This window comes from Chelonia mydas, chromosome 3, assembly GCF_015237465.2.
Source record: "Chelonia mydas isolate rCheMyd1 chromosome 3, rCheMyd1.pri.v2, whole genome shotgun sequence".
NCBI classification, from domain to species: Eukaryota; Metazoa; Chordata; order Testudines; family Cheloniidae; genus Chelonia; species Chelonia mydas.
Genome location: NC_057851.1, coordinates 106,932,000 through 106,949,508, shown reverse-complemented (window position 1 = coordinate 106,949,508; position 17,509 = coordinate 106,932,000). Strand labels below are relative to the sequence as shown.

The 17,509-nt window shown below is 45.4% G+C and overlaps 1 protein-coding gene across 5 annotated transcripts in view; it reads left to right on the top strand.

The window, feature by feature from the left end:
* Window positions 1-8,054, top strand: part of SHPRH (SNF2 histone linker PHD RING helicase) — a 130,652-nt gene extending 122,598 nt beyond the window's left edge. For all 5 annotated transcript variants that reach the window (XM_043543081.1, XM_043543083.1, XM_007056264.4 and 2 more), the window contains one exon: window positions 7,135-8,054. In XM_043543081.1, coding sequence (XP_043399016.1) covers window positions 7,135-7,231 — 97 coding nt within the window. In that variant the 3' untranslated portion in view covers window positions 7,232-8,054. The remainder of the gene's footprint in view (window positions 1-7,134) is intronic.
* The last annotated feature ends 9,455 nt before the right edge of the window (window positions 8,055-17,509 follow it).

The window sequence follows — 17,509 nt, the reverse complement described above, 5'->3', positions numbered from 1 at the left end:
TTGGACAAATTTTGTATTGGCTAGATAACAAACCGATGTGATGTGGATGTTACATTTCTGGTTTACACTAGACTCTTCTTTTTTCTTTTGGGAAAAAAACCCCTTACTAGCCAGGCATTTTAATATCTCTAATGGTAAGAGACTGACGTAAGCCCTGAAGCATGAGATTTAATATTCCTTCCCAAATGTTTGCTATTAATAATGTTATTTAACCATTGGACAAATTATTTGAATTTTTATATGCGAAAACATTAGAATGGTACAGATGTGGAAAACTGATACTTACAAAGATAAGGATGATGCCCTACCCCTCATACCCTTACCCCTGCAAACAGATACAAGGTGAGAATTTCTAGTCGTACAGCATAGTGACAGTCAAAAGTTATGAAAAAATAAACCCTTTAACTGCACAGTTCCCTCCATTTAGTTCACAGAACCAAGCTTATGTGACTAGAAGAACTGCAGATCCAATATAGCTGCAGAGGAGCAAAACTACTGTATTATGCTTCTTGCCCAAACAACAAAATCACCAGATGAGTTCAGATTCCAGTCTTTTTATTACTTGTGGTAGTTTGGGAGGATGTACAAAGCCGGGTTTACATCAGTCTCTTACTATTAGAGATCAGGATCTCATGCTAGGGACAGATTATTCCACCTTCTTCTGAAGCATGTGGTTACTGGTCACTGTCAGACAGGGTCCTGGACTAGATGGAATTTGGGTCTGATCCAATATGGCAATTCTTGTGCTCTTAATCTGAGTTGTACTGAATAATATGAACAACAAAATACCTGATCAGACTACTTTAATTGCTTTGTCTTTAAAATTGCCTAGTGAGAAGACCTCATGCGATTCATAGAATCATAGAATATCAGGGTTGGAAGGGACCTCAGGAGGCCATCTAGTCCAACCCCCTGCTCAAAGCAGGACAAATCCCCAACTAAATCTCCTATAAGATGGTCTCCACATAATAAACAGGATGGTTCGTGCTGCTTTGGTTGAGCATGGTAATAACCATACCCTTCCTTAAAGAGACAAGATGGGTGAAGTAATATGTTTCATTGGACCAACTTCTGCTGGTGAGAGATGCAAGCTAGTGAGCCTCACAGAGCTCCTCTTCTGGTCCTTCTGGAAGGTATTCTGGGAAAAGTGTCACAGCTAAATGCAAGGTGACACAGATTGTTTAGCACAAATTCTAAGGAACCATTCAAAGTGGAGTGGCCCATTAAGAACTCTGCAGTCATAGGACAAAAAGAGGGGGTTAGTGGGTTACAGATTGTTGTAATAAGCCGTAAATCCAGTGTCTCTGTTCACTCCATGATTTTTCATATCTAGGAGTTATGAATTTAAACTCCCAGGCAGGGGCGGCGAGTTGTATGGGCCCCTGGTGCCCGGGCTCCAGCAATATTCAGGGCCCGGGGGCCCAGCTCCACCAATGTTCGGGGCCGGATCTCTCCCTCGGCCCCACCTGCCACCCCCTGCACCTCCCCCAAGTGTCCCCCGGCCTTCACGTGCTGCCCCTGCGCACCTCCCTGGCCCCCCAGAGTGTCCCTGCAACTCCACCCTGCCTCTGTTCTCCTGGCTCCCGGCATCAACTGCCACCGCAGGGTCCTAGTGCCCCCCCCCAACTAGTGCCAGGGCAGGCTGCCCTTACCCTCCCCTTCCGCCTCGGACCCTTCCCTTTTCCAGCGGGACCCTCCACCAGCACAGGGCCCCCCCCCCACTGTCACCACTCCTGCCCCCCGCTGGGCAAGGGGCAGCCCCATCCCTCACCCCCCAGTGAGGCTACAGTGAGGGGCAGCAGCAGGAGAGGAGGTGCACGTGTGATGGCGGCAGCCCCTCTTTCCCCCCTGCCCAGAGCACCCACCACAAGGGAGGTGAGGGGGCTTATTGGACCTGAGGGGCCCTAGGAGCACGTGCAGTGACAGTGGTGTGAGATGAGTATGCTGCCGGGGGGGGAGGGAGGGAGAGGGGGCCCCTCCCCCAGAGCTCACTGCTGCCAGTGGGAAGAGGGCTGGGGGGCAGTCCTCCTCTCTGGCCGCAGCTCTGGGGCACCTGCCTGCACCCCAAACTCATCCCCAGCCCTGCCCCACCCCAGAACATGCACCCCCAGCCGGAGCCCACTCACTCCCTGCACCCCAACCCTCTGCCCTAGACCTGAGCCTCTCCAACACCCCAAACCCCTCATCCACAGCCTCAGACAGAGCCCTCACCCCCCCACACACTCCTTCCCTCTGCCCTAGCCTTGAGCCCCTCCCACACCCCAAACCCCTCATCCCCCTGCACCCTAACCCTCTGCCCCAGCCCTGAGCCCCCTCCTGCATCATGAACCCCTCATCTCCAGCCCTCACCCCACACTCCAACCCTCTGCCCTAGCCCTGAGCCCCCACACCCTAAACCCCTCATCCCCAGCCACACCCCAAGCCCCGCACACCCACCCCCTACCCCAGCCTGCACCCAAACTCCCTCCCAGAGCCTTCACCCCCACCCCTTTCCCACACACCCTATCCTACCCCCCAAACTCCCTCCCAGAGCCTGCACCCCCACCCCTTGCCCCAGCCCAGAGCCTACACCCAAACTCCGTCCCAAAGCCTGCATCCCTCACCCCCGCCTGCATCCCTGACCCAGCCGGCGGCCTGCACCCAGCACCACCAACATTTCTACAAACCTGCCACCCCTGCTCCCAGGTTAATCTTTTGAAAGTGTTGTGCAGGCTTCCTTTGAGGAGGAGGATTGATGGGTCAGATATAGTGATCACTTTGTGAAAAGCATTCACCCAATGGTTCTCATGGGAGACCTTAATCACCCTGATACCTGCTGGGAGAGCAATACAGCGGTGCACGGACAATCCGGGAAGCTTTTGGAAAGGGTAGGGGACAATTTCCTGGTGCAAGTGCTGGAGGAACCAGCTAGGGGCAGAGCTCTTCTTGACCTGCTGCTCACAAACAGGGAAGAATTAGTAGGGGAAGCAAAAGTGGATGGGAACCTGGGAGGCAGTGACCATGAGATAGTCGAGTTCAGGATCCTGACACAAGGAAGAAAGGAGAGCAGCAGAATACGGACCCTGGACTTCAGAAAAGCAGACTTTGACTCCCTCAGGGAACTGATGGGCAGGATCCCCTGGGAGAATAACATGAGGGGGAAAGGAGTTCAGGAGAACTGGCTGTATTTTAAAGAATCCTTATTGAGGTTACAGGAACAAACCATCCCGATATGTAGAAAGAATAGTAAATATGGCAGGCGACCAGCTTGGCTTAACAGTGAAATCCTTGCTGATCTTAAACACAAAAAAGAAGATTACAAGAAGTGGAAGATTGGACAAATGACCAGGGAAGAGTATAAAAATATTGCTCGGGCATGCAGGAGTGAAATCGGGAAGGCCAAATCACACCTGGAGTTGCAGCTAGCAAGAGATGTTATGAGTAACGAGAAGGGTTTCTTCAGGTATGTTAGCAACAAGAAAAAAGTCAAAGAAAGTGTGGGCCCCTTACTGAATGAGGGAGGCAACCTAGTGACAGCGGATGTGGAAAAAGCTAATGTACTCAATGCTTTTTTTGCCTCTGTCTTCACGAACAAGGTCAACTCCCAGACTACTGCACTGGGCAGCACAGCATGGGGAGGAGGTGACCAGCCCTCTGTGGAGAAAGAAGTGGTTCGGGACTATTTAGAAAAGCTGGACGAGCACAAGTCCATGGGGCCGGATGCGCTGCATCCGAGAGTGCTAAAGGAGTTGGCGGATGTGATTGCAGAGCCATTGGCCATTATCTTTGAAAACTCATGGCAATCGGGGGAGGTCCCGGATGACTGGAAAAAGGCTACTGTCATGCCCATCTTTAAAAAAGGGAAGGAGGAGGATCCTGGGAACTACAGGCCAGTCAGCCTCACCTCAGTCCCTGGAAAAATCATGGAGCAGGTCCTCAAGGAATCTATTCTGAAGCACTTAGAGGAGAGGAAAGTGATCAGGAACAGTCAGCATGGATTCACCAAGGGCAAGTCATGCCTGACTAATCTAATTGCCTTCTATGATGAGATAACTGGCTCTGTGGATGAGGTATCAAGTGGAGTGCCCCAAGGGTCGGTCCTCGGGCCGGTTTTCTTCAATATCTTCATTAATGATCTGGAGGATGGTGTGGATTGCACCCTCAGCAAGTTTGCAGATGACACTAAACTGGGAGGAGAGGTAGATACGCTGGAGGGTAGGGATAGGATACAGAGGGCCCTAGACAAATTAGAGGATTGGGCCAAAAGAAATCTGATGAGGTTCAACAAGGACAAGTGCAGAGTCCTGCACTTAGGACAGAAGAATCCCATGCACTGCTACAGACTAGGGACCAAATGGCTAGGCAGCAGTTCTGCAGAAAAGGACCTAGGGGTTACAGTGGACGAGAAGCTGGATATGAGTCAACAGTGTGCCCTTGTTGCCAAGAAGGCCAATGGCATTTTGGGATGTATAAGTAGGGGCATTGCCAGCAGATTGAGGGATGTGATCGTTCCCCTCTATTCGACAGGCCTCATCTGGAGTACTGTGTCCAGTTTTGGGCCCCACACTACAAGAAGGCTATGGAAAAATTGGAAAACGTCTAGCGGAGGGCAACAAAAATGATTAGGGGACTGGAACACATGACTTATGAGGAGAGGCTGAGGGAACTGGGATTGTTTAGTCTGCGGAAGAGAAGAATGAGGGGGGATTTGATAGCTGCTTTCAACTACCTGAAAGGGGGTTTCAAAGAGGATGGATCTAGACTGTTCTCAGTGGTAGCAGAAGACAAAACGAGGAGTAATGGTCTCAAGTTGCCGTGGGGGAGGTTTAGGTTGGATGTTGTGAAAAACTTTTTCACTAGGAGGGTGGTGAAGCACTGGAATGCGTTACCTAGGGAGGTGGTGGAATCTGCTTCCTTAGAAGTTTTTAAGGTCAGGCTTGACAAAGCCCTGGCTGGGATGATTTAGTTGGGGATTGGTCCTGCGTTGAGCAGGGGGTTGGACTAGATGACCTCCGGAGGTTCCTTCCAACCCTGATATTCTATGATTCTATGATAGGGTGTTTTTGTCTTTTATCATTTTCCTGTGTGAGTTAATTTGAGAGTCTAGGGATTGTCTGGTTTCACCCACATGGTTGCTATTGGAGCGTTTAGTGAACTGGATGAGGTATACCCAGGGCCATCCCTACCCACACACAAACTACACAGCTGCGTAGGGCACCAGGAAATTTGGGGCACCAAATTGCCCCAAATTTCTTGGTGCTCTATGCAGCTGTATGCTGCGGCCAGCCCAATCCCCACAGGCAGCTGAGCCAGTCCCTCATGGGCTGTGCACAGCAGGGTCCAGGAAAGCTGCTGCTGCCCCCGCTCCATCCCTTCCCCCACCCATATCCCGTCCCCTGAGCTATGCATCCTGGGGGACTGCAGCAGGGGTCAGGGTCAGGCACTCAATGGGTGGCGGGAAGTGGAATGACCCGGCCCTAGCCCGCTATGCTGTGCCAGCTCCCAGCTGCTCCGCCGGTGAGTGCCTGGGGGGGTGGTTTCTCCCCTTCCCCCAAGCCTGGGAGCAGGGGAGCAGAGCGGAGCAGGCTGGGGCCAGATCGCTCCACTTCCTACCACCCCATGAGTGCGGAGGTGGGCCCGACCCCTGCTGCCTTCCTGCACTGGCTGCTCCTGCCTCCCAAAGCCCTTGGGTGCAGTCCCACCCCCTCCTGTGCAGAGGCCTGGGACCCCTCTCCCCCTCGGAGGCCCAGGGCTGGTCCCACCACAGGGGGGGTGCGTAGGGCACCATAAACTCTAGGGACAGCACTGGGTATACCGCATGTTGTGATAGGCACGTGTAAGATCCATGGATCTTGAAATGTGTTGATCATTACAGCAGTGGAGATATGTCTGCAGGTTTTGCATCTGTTGTTCTGGCAGTTGGTGTGTCCTGATCTGTGGGAAGCTTGCTTCTGATGATGAGCTTGGAGAGGTTGGGGGGTTGTATGAAGGCCAGAAGTGAGGGTTCAGGAAAGATTATTTTTTAGGATTGGGTCCCCATTGAGTATAGGTTGTAGTTGTTTGATGATACCCCATATGGGTTCCAGTGTAGGGTGGTCTGTGACACCTAGGGGCATGCAGCCGGAGGGAGGTTTATTTCTGTACTGAAGCAGGGTCTCAGGGTATTTGTGTGGCCCGTTCCACGATTGTCTGCTACTCTGGTGGAGTGTCCTTTTTTGGTGAAGGCAGTTTTGAGTATTAAGATATATATCCCAGACTTTCTCCTGGGAGCCTATTCTGTGGTATCTGAGTGCCTGGCTGTAGATAACAGATTTGTTGGTGTGTTTGGGGTGGATACTGGAACTTTGAAAGTAGGTGTGATCTCCTCTTTCTTGTATATGGTTGTCTCTAAGGATCCATTGTTGAAACTGATTGTGGAGTTTAATGGATTGGGATTGGTTGTTGAAATTGTGGTGGAAATCTATGAGGGGAGTTTAAGCCATCTGTCCAGAGGAAGAAACTATCATCAGTGTGTTTGAGGTATATCATTGGTTTTGTGGTGCATTTGTCTTCTTCAAGGTGGCCCATGAAGAGGTTGGCATATAGCTATTCCCATGGTTTGGACAAAGTGTTTGTTGTTGAATGTAAAATTGTTACGGGAGAGGATGAAATGGATAAGTTTGTCCGCGTGTTTGGGATGGATATCTGAGGGCTGTCCATTGTTTTGTAAATATTTGACACAGGCATCATTGTGGTCTGTAACCTACTAACTCCCTCTTTTTGTCCTATCACTGCAGAGCTGTTAATAGGCCACTCTACCTTAAATGGTCCCTTAAAATATGTACTGACTACTTATGCTGAACAATCTGTTCCACCTTGCGTTTAGCTGTGATGTTCAGAGTACTTTTCCCAGACCTGAAGGAGAGCTCTGTGTGGTTTGAAAGCTTCTCTCTCACCAATAGAAGGTGGTCCAATAAAAGATAATACCTCCCCCATCTTGTGTCTCAAATATCTTGGGACCAACACAGCTACAACTACACTGTATAATACCCTTCCTTGTCATCTTCCTTTGTGATGTTCACTGTAGTATAAATTTTAGACAATCTACAACTGCATGCTCTTTCTTTATTGTGCAGAGTCTGTTCTCTAACTCTCATGTGCAAATTTTCCCTACAGCCACACCAGCTCTTCCATGAAACAGTCAGAAGCCTCAGTGTTGACAGTGGCTGATCTGGCAGACCTTTTCACAGAAGAAACTGAAGAACTTGAGTGAAACAACTTTGATTTGATGCAGTGAAATCAGAAGGGACATGTCTTAGTAATAGCATCTGTATTAAATCGGTTGACCTGTCATAAATTCCTGTAGATATCAAACACCCTTCTTCTGTTAGGATTGCTAGAATTAGTAAGGGTTTTAATCGTTTTCATTTGATTCTGTGGCTATGTCCTTATCAGCATGTTTTCTGATAGCACTGAAGAGATATTGCACTTTGCACACGATACAAAACAATGGATTTTATTTCCAAAGAACATTTGAGCTGGACTTTTGAGGGTAAAATCTTGGCCCCAGTTAACAGGAGTTTTGCCACTGTCTTCAATGGCGCCAGGATTTCACTCCGAGTAAAGCTTCACTCTGGGGGAAGGGAAGGTGGAATCAGAGAAACTGAACAGAGTATTTTGCTTCTCAGTTTTTTACTCTACAAAGCATTATTGAGAATGAATACCCTCATAGAAAGGGCTCTAGGATTCTCAGCATTTAACTCTCAAGGATTGCACCTCTTATTGTTAACACTTAAACTCTTTACTAACCAGTTGGGTATTCATAATGCCCTTTTTAGGTATTCATGTAGATTATGTAACACCACCGAAGTTTCATTGCAAGTTAGATTTCGTGTTCACTTACTGCAGTGTTATCTTGATAAATTATGCCTTTTATATGTATATTGGTCTTGAAATAACAGTAAAAAGCTGAATCAGTTGTACACATTTTAAAAAATTCTTGAAGCCATGACTACTTTACTGCTTTGCTATAAGAATTTGGGTTCCTTTGTTATAGAATTTAAAAAGAAATTAAGCTACCCATCATTTTATACTCATTTGGTGTCTGTGTTTTTCTCTTTCCCCATTCTGAAACGGTGGGCTTCTCTGCACAGTGCGCCAGAAGGGTGTGATTTGTAAAGCACGCTAACATGTTGTGCTCTAACTGGCCTGTGTAGACCCTTCTGGCATGGTCTAAAAGGTACCTCGTCTTGTGGACTACATTAATGTGAACTAGGTACCTTTTAGAGCACACCTGCAGGATCTGCATGGGGCAGTTCACACATACTCCTTTCCAACGCTTTCCTTATGCCCTTCAGAACAACTCGCACCAAGTTAATGCTCCCTGTGTCTGCATTATTTCTTCCAGGATCATTGTTTTGTCTGCAAATGTACAAAAATTTTCCTTATTTGGGCTTTCACTCCATACAGCTGTTTTTTAGAGAAAGTACACTGTTATTTTCTCCAATACAAATGTTGTGATAAACTAGAGGAGAAACTTTTTGGGTGGACTGAACAATATGACAAAGTTTGAGCTCAGAATTTACATTCCCTTAAATTGTGGTAAGGACGTGAACAGAAGAGTCTGAAAAATATGATTAACTAGAATATTCTATTTCTGAATTTTAATCAGAACGCTTGTTGCTTGAAATACAAGAGCTTCTTTAGTTTTATACATGCTGACACACTGCTCTGCAAAGCATCTGTGTCGGTACACCGTGTTTTTCTTCCTTTTTTGGTTGTCTGGGACATGTAAGATGTTTACAAGAATAGCCCTCATTTATGGTACATGACCAAGGGAATCCCACACTGGGAAAAAGGAACCCAAAGAAATCACTCCTCACCCCCCGCCCCCAGCTTGCTTAATCTCTTACAAAGAATGAGTGTGTTTGGTCAATGGCATTAGGGCAGATGAGTCACAATCTATTAAATAGCTACTGTAAAACTAGTTTATTGGAACTAAAGAGTGTAGATGAGTGGAAACTTTTTTTAAAGAAAAGTTTAACCCATTGTTACCCCACTATACATTTTCTGTGACTATAACGTCTCCTCTTTGCCTGTCTCTCTGTTTACTGCAGAAGCAAATTTTGAATTTCAATCTAAGCACTTTATATTTCCAGCTTGTTACATAGCGTCAACAATATCATCTGAAGACTTGGAGAGGCAGCTAAGTAATTAAGTATTAATTGAGTATTAAGTAATCTTTTAGACTCACAGCTTTGTTCAAATCCCAGTCTCTGATTTATATTTTGATAAATATGACCTATTTTTGAAATGTATGTTTTAGGGTGGAATTTCCTTTGCATGAATTGCAGAATGGCCTATTTACTTCAGAATTGTCTATATTCATGCTTAGTGCATCTCCTCTAAGTTAGATCTGCTAAGTGAGGGCCCCAACTGGGTTCATCAAGTCTGTTACTGTTTTTCTTCCTTATAGGAGGCTCTGGGTCTAAGTGTGTGTGTGTGTGGGGGGGGGTCTGCTTATGGTATCATGTTCTTGGTTACCTCAACTTGCACATGGAGAGGACCCAGGACATCAGCTTTAGACCCACGTGGAAACAATGGCTTTCACAGAAACTATTTCTATACCTACTCACACAACAGGACCTTATTGTCCGCTCAGGAGTGGATATTGGAACTCTCACAAAGTGTCCTGATCTCGTCGTCCAATCACCATCTCAGCCCTGTGAAACTGTCCTCCCTTCATTCCGCTAGGACAGAGGTGGGCAAACTACATGTGGCCTGTGGGACCATCCTGCCTGGCCCCTGAGCTCCTGGCCCGGGAGGCTGTGTCCCCTCCCCTGCAACCACACTGCCGTGAGGCGCAATACTCTGGGCAGCAGGGCTGCAGAGCCCGGCCTGACCCAGTGCTCTGTGCTGCGCGGCTGCCTGTCCTGGTGCAGCCGCGCTGCCAGCCACCGGTGCTCCAGACAGTGCAGGGACAGGGAGCGGGGGGATTAGGGGCAGAGGAGGTTGGGGTGTGGATAGGGGTTGGGGTGGTCAGAGGGTGGGGAACAGGGTTGAATGGGGGCAGGGGTCCCGGGGGGGGCAGTCACGAAGGAGAGGAGGGGTTCGATGGAGCGGTCAGGGGACAGGGACTGGGGGGGTGGATGGGGCAGGGTTGAATGGGGTGGTCAGGGAGAACAGGTGGTTGGATGGGGCAGGGGTCCCTGGGGGGCCGTCAGGGAACGGGGCGGGTTGGATGGGGCAGGGGTCCCAGGGGAGCCATTGGGGTGAGAAGTGTGGGGGTCGGATGGGGCAGGAGTCCCAGGGGGGCCATTGGGGTGAGAAGTGGGGGGATCGGATGGGGGGCAGGGGCCGGGCCATGCCTGGATGTTTGGGGAGGCACAGCCTTCCCTAACCGGCCCTCCATGCAATTTGAGAAACCCGATGCGGCCCTCAGGCCAAAAAGTTTGCCCACCCCTGCACTAAGGGAATGAACCACCAAAGTCTGTCTGCCCACAAAATCTTTTAAAGCTTAAGTTTCCAGCATGCCTTAGGAAGACCATCACCCACCTACACAGCCAAAGGGCTGATGAGCTACTAGGACAGCACAACTGCTTGTCCCTTGGCTTTCTCTTTACACCAACAGATCACCATAGTTCAACAACTAACTTTGTTAGGTAAAGGCCTATAGGCAGATGATTACAATGCAGATTACAACACAAAGACCTTCTCTGGAACTATGCCGTCTAGTAAAAGAAGCAAAGAAAAGCTACTTTAATTAAGACCAGAGTGCTTTACCTGTTATTCCTGCTGGAATTTGATCCCATTACACTCAAAGCTTTCAGAGTAGCAGCTGTTAGTCTGTATCTGCAAAAAGAAAAGGAGAACTTGTGGCACCTTAGAGACTAACACATTTATTTGAGCATAAGCTTTCGTGAGCTACAGCTTTAAAAGCTTATGCTCAAATAAATGTGTTAGTCTCTAAGGTGCCACAAGTACTCAAAGCTTGAGGTCATGGCAAACAAACCCCAATATGAAACAGATCCTACACTAACTAAGAATTGTGCTCACTGCTACCAGAAATTATCAGCATTTCCTTCAGAGAAACAAACCTACCAACCTCCTCTGAGAAATGTAATAGTCTGTTCAATCCTCTTTAGCTCTTACCCTCTCTGACCATTTCTAGATAAAATCATTAAGGAAGGAATGGGGAAGGAACACAATCTAAATTGGGAAAGAACAGGTTAAAGAATATTTAGGTAAGTTAGATGTATTCAAATCAGCAGGGCCTGATGAAATTCATCATAGGATATTTAAAGAACCAGCTTATCATGATAATCCAACCTAATGTTCTTCTTTGAGAGGATTACTGGTGGGAAGCAGTAGATCTGATATATCTTGATTTTTAGTTAGGTTTTTGACACAGTCCCAGGTGACATTCTCATAAGCAAACCAGGGAATTGGGGTTTAGATGAAGGTACTGTAAAGTATGTACACAACTGGTTGAAAGACTGTACTCAAAAAGTAATCAGTGAATGGTTCGCTGTCAAACGGGGAAGGTGTATCTAGTGGGGCCAGCGGGGGTTGGTCCTGGGTCTGGTACTATTCAGTATTTTCATTAATGACTTGGATAATGGAGTGGAGAGTATGTCTGTAAAATTTGTGGATGACATTAACCTGGGATGATGTAAGCACTTTGGAGGACAGGATTCAAATTCAAAATGACCTTGACAATTTGGGAGAATTGGTCTGAAATCAACAAGATTAAATTCAATAAAGATAAGCACAAAGTACTTCTCTTGGGAAGGAAAAATCAGATGCATAACTACAAAATGGGGAATGACTGGCCAGGTCGTACTGCTGAAAAGGATCTGGGCATTATAGTAGATCATAAATTGAACATGAGTCCACAATGTGATGCGGTTGTGAAAAAGGGTAATATTCTGGGGTACAGTACCAGGAGTGTTGTATCTAAGATATGGAAGGTAATTTGTCCTGCTCTATTTGGCACTGGTGAGGTCTCAGATGTAGTACTGTGTCCAATTCTGGGTGCCACACTTCAGGAAAGATGTGGACAAATTCGAGTCCAGAGGAGAGCATCAACAATGATAAAACGTTTAAATTTTTCCTCACAGGTCAGGTTTTCTAAATACTGGGCAGGTTTAGTCTTGAGGAAAGATGACTGAAGGGGAAATTATATAACACTCTGTTCAAATATGTTAAGGGCTATTCGGAAGAGGACTGTGGTCAGTTGTTTTCTTTGTCCACTGAAGGTAGGACAAGAAATAATGGGCTTAATCTGTAGCAAGGGAGGTTTAGCTTACATATTAGGAAAAACTTTCTTAATAGAAGAGTAGTTAAACTCTAGAATAGGCTTCCAAGGGAGGTTGTAAAATCCCCCTTGTTGGGGATTTTTAATGGCAGTTGGACAAACATCTGTAGGGGTGGTCTAGGTTTATTTGGCCTTGCCTCAGCACAGGAGGCTGCACTTAAGGCCCTCTTGAGGTCTCTTCCAGCCCCACATTTCTATGTTTAAGTTGTGACCACTGCCACTATATCAGATGCTTCAAAAAAAGCAGAGGAATGGATTTGGCCCCATCAAGCCGCTTAAATGAAGTTCCCATTTCTAAAAAGAGATAAGAACAAATATTTCCATTAAAATTACATTTTCCTTATTTACTTGGGACGTTGTTATAGTTTATTTTATTTAGGTATCCAAGTGCTAGACACTTAACAATACCAAGATACATACATTCCCTCCCCCACCACTTTAACCCTGACCCATTCCTGTATAGGTCACCTTGCACAAGCACACACATGTTCAACACACACAACTCTGTATAACTCTCATTGACATGGCCCTTTCCTACATCTTGCATAATATTATCTTAATAATTACAATTATTGATACTGTGCCATTGCTGTATAAGGTCTTTGGGCACACATAAGACAAGTTTGTAACCAAAAGAAACAAGCTGCAGCTAAGGAAACAGGGAAAGGATGCAACATAAAAGCAACTAGACTGACACCTTTCTTGCTTCTTCTTTAGTTGTGGGGTTTTGTTTGTTTGTACCGCCTGTTAAATTGTGCTGGGAGCTAAATTCGTATTTTCAGCCCAGACATGAGTACAGTGGACAAATAGTGACATACAGATCTAACTAATCTGATGTGTGAGACAAAGGGGACTGTACTTAAATCCAGCAGTAGCTTGGATTTGATGGAGACAACACTGAACTGGAGCCATGGTTCCTGGGAACGGCTTTTTCTTTATCACCTTGGTAACCTAGCTAACGTGAATGCAAAGTCTTTGCTCAGAGAGAGCTTTCAGACTCATGTACATTAACAGGGGGGCAATTCCTGGTGACAAAAGGAGGAAGTTTGCCTAGAGGAAAGGCAAATGGGTTTAATTCTTTCTCTTCCCACTTAAATCAGGCCTACACTGTTACTTTACCAGCTGCTGTGCGTGTAGGGAGTGGATCATTATTCCAGCCATAGTATCTTCTAGCTAATTCCAGCACCAATGAAAGAAAGCTTAAGAATGATGGATGCGGGTGCACAGCAAGTAGCTTTCCTCTGCAATGGTTTCCTAACATCAGATCAAATCCTGCACTCTTTAGACAATGGGGATTTAATCTGAGTAAAGAGTGTAGGATTTGTCCTTGACATTTCGTGATACCAGCTTCCCAGCTCTGCACACTTAGGGGCTCTTTCGTATAGATGACCTGCTCCACGATCAAAAGGGGGATGATTAGCTGCCTTTGTGGCACTGTTCTCCATATTCTAGGGGGAGCATGTTGTAGATCTGGTTCACATCAGGAGAGAGAAAGGAAAATGGGTCAGCTGGGGGAATGCATGTTGTCCCTTCTCAGTCTCTTGGTGAGTCCCAGTAAAACTTAAACATAGCTTGGAACTAGATTGTCATTTCCACAGAGCCCTTCCAACTCCTTGGGTCTGGAAGCAGCTGTAACAAGGAGGCAACCCTGGCATTGCAGCTGGTAACAAGCCAGGAGAGCCCCATTCAGCCAGTGAAGAGGCATGGGGCCTCCCTTAGGTCCCTGGTCATCTGTCAGGTTCAGGGCTGGTCCTGTGACCTACCCTGCTGGAGGGCAGAACCCACTCTTGATAGAACAGTGGAGGAGGACCATTGAATCCTTGTAGCAATTTCCTCCTCCCCAGGTCCTCTCCCATGGTAAGAATGATCCAGCTCTCAGCTATGAACAATGAATAATGTGTTTTTCATAAGTAACACATTCATTGGCAACAGGGATCATAAAAAGCTGAATCTGAACGTTTATCAAGCCATATTTTACTTGCATTTATAATCAAGACTATAGTTATTTTCTTAGTGGAAACAAACAGAATTACTGGAAACGTAAAGGGCTTTGCAGCTGTTGAGGAAAATAACCCCTTTTGTATAGGTTTGCCGCAGTGACGGGTACTTTAACAATGCATGTGATAACTACTCTGGCACTTGTTGGCCAAACCCATACTGCAGATTTGTGAGTGTAATAGCAAAACACCATGCAGTACAAATGTATAGCACCCCACAATAAAATTATAGACTTTGTCCTTAAAACAGATGCATTAGCCTTACAAGTCATTCTCTGCAGTGACTGTATAGCCATCTTGATGGGATGAGGCTGCAAATTTCACAACTGTCCCCCACAAAATGAAATCTTGCACCTTGCAAACTTGCATGTCAGCACAAGGCTTAAAAAGCAAAGAACCACTGCAATTCCACTGTACGGGAGCATACAGGCTGCAGAGCGGGAGTCTGGCTCCCTTTGGTAGCTCACAACAGGACTGTATCATAAATATTTCAACTCCAGTAACTGGTGGCCATGTGACCATTGTTCTTTCATATACGTTCTTAGTAAGGAATCTTGAAACTGTGATTTTCCATGTAGCATTCAAAAAAAAAATTAAAACAAATTTCCTTCATCAAAAAATTGCCTCTCTTCAAAGGATCATTATATTTTCGGAGGAGGGGGAGATAGCACAAAATGCTTTGGGCTCCTTTGTTACGTGTTTCCAACAAGGATAGGTGCCTCTAAATCATTCACAGCTCCCATGAGCAGCCTGCAAAGCAAAATGCAAGGGTATAAAACGCCAAAGCAATCAGCGACGTGAGCGAGGTCTCCTGGAGGCTAGACTCCTCCCTAACAAAGAATGAACTCTGCTGCTGCTATAGTACAAGACAAAAATGTGGGGGGGTGGGGGTGGGTGTTCTGTCTTGGAGAAATTCAGTCCTAAACTAGGTAGAAATTGATTTGTGAGTAATCCTGGTCTCCACTGACTATCTCCGTGCACGTTAGGAATCCCATTGTTGGGCACAGGACCCCATTCAGCCGTTCGCTGGGAGGTGGTCATTTCTGTGAAGAGGTTTACAACAAAAAACAAAAGAAGAAACCTACTCACAATGTGAAAGTCTTGAGGAAAGTCACCCCCCATTGAGCTAGTTATTCCAGCCAAGTAAAGCGACTGAAAGGGCAAGAGATACTTAGGGGGTTCCTGACTTTGTGCTGTTTGAAGGATCTCTAGTTCTGAGTGTAGTGTTTAAGATGCTCTTTGCTGCTTTCCTGACCGTTTCTCTGCTGACTTCTTTAACTCCAGCAAAGGACGCTGGCATCAGGGAGGGTGAGTTTTTTAAAAAGAAAAATGTTACCATTAATTCACACACAACAAAAGCATTTCCATGGGGAATTCTGAACAAGCATGGGCCAAGTTCTGCACTTGCACTGGAGTAACTACATTGGCTTTAAACCAATGTGAGATCAGACTCACGCTCTGTGTGCACAGGACATGGCATGCCTTTCAAATCGTACACACTAGGCATCAGATTGGTATATGGTGGGTGTAGATGCGATTGAGTTTAACTGAGATAATATTTAGAAACCTTTGTTTTTCCTGGCTTGCACCTGAATTACTTTCATATACGACTTTATTGTTTTATTAAAAATGTTAGGGCATCGAAAGCCTTGGATAGGCATCTTTTTAGTATTTTAAATCTAAATAAATAAAAGTATGAGAATGAAATGGTTAGTTGTACCAGCATTAAATATGTCCCCATTATGTGATCGGTTGGTAAGTGTAAGCACTGCACATTTACAATTAAGCTTTAAATTAATCCTGACATGGAGCTTTGTTTGAATTGCAATTACTACTATTCTGTTGCTGTGTATGTTTTAACTAGTTTTGGGCATCAGTGTTGAGCTAGCATGTGCATTCTTCTATGTATAAATCAACTTGTATTTTATAAAATAACGTGAGTCAGATACTCACAAATTGTTGGAGTTCTTATATTGTAATTTAATGATAGCATCTCAGAATGGAGAGGGAGTAACTGAATTGCTTTGTTAAGAGAAAACTGGAACTAATCATTTTATACACTAGTAGGCTACAGTGAAGAGATTTGTAAAGAAATTAAATTAAAAGAAAGGAATATATGCAAAAAAAAAAAATCTGTTTCTTCCCTGTCATACTCCAAATCTGATGTAAGGCTTCGCCCCCTCCCAAGTGCTCCTCCCCGAACAGTAACACAATTTCTCCACTGGGATTCAATATTTTTACTTTGTGAAATATCAGAGCTTCTGGATTTTGTTTCTAATCCAGACTAGAACATTTCAGTCTCGTGGTTATGCCTCTAGCACTTGATCCAGTGACTTTAACAGGTGTTTGATTAGGCGCCATGTGGGTGGGTGTTCTGTCATGGAGGAATTCAGTCCTAAACTAGGTTAACGAAAAATTAAAAGCAAATTGCTGAGTGAAAAGGTGTAAAGAAAACACTGAATGCTGCCACATAGAAAATCTGAGGCTGGTATCTCTTCTAGTCAGATTACTCATTCTGGGTTTTTATATCACATGCTGCTGCATCACCTCTAATTTTATTGTGCAATATATTTTTCCTCTCTGATAACTTATCGGTACCTTAACACAGCAGGAAACATATTGTGCCTTTGGTCCCTGAAGAACTACACATCTCTGTCAGCAGCCTTTTATTTTGAAATCATGTTTTGGTGTTAAATATGTTGATTGTCCCTTAAAATTTCTCTTAATCTCTCTTTTTTTAAATACAAAATTTGTTCTGAATTACCTGGGAACTGAAATAACAGCATATATTACGATATTTCTGAAAACATTTTTCCTTTTTTTTTAAACTGTTGTGAAATGTTCATTACTTTTTGCTAAGCCATTGGGGAAATTACTGGGGAACGTTCCGGTAAGCTAGTTGTTAAGCAAGGCTGTGTTCCTAATCCTTTTCTTTACACAGCATGTTGCTGAGGTGTCTGACAGATGTAACCTGTGCTACACATTGTTAAGCAGTTTCAGTGAATGGGATTGCTCCGAGTAAACTGCATGTAGACATCTCCTGGTTTTCAGACTGAAATGTCTGTGTTAGAAAACATGTTAAAAGGGACCTATAAAAAGGGCAAGGGGATATAATGATCCTGTACCCTCTTGCTTCTTTCTAATGTATAAAGAAGGTCTGAAAGGATTTTTTTCCCCCTGCTTGTTTTTTTAACTTAGAAATTCCAGTCTTATTTACCCTGCAAGATTTCATGGGCTC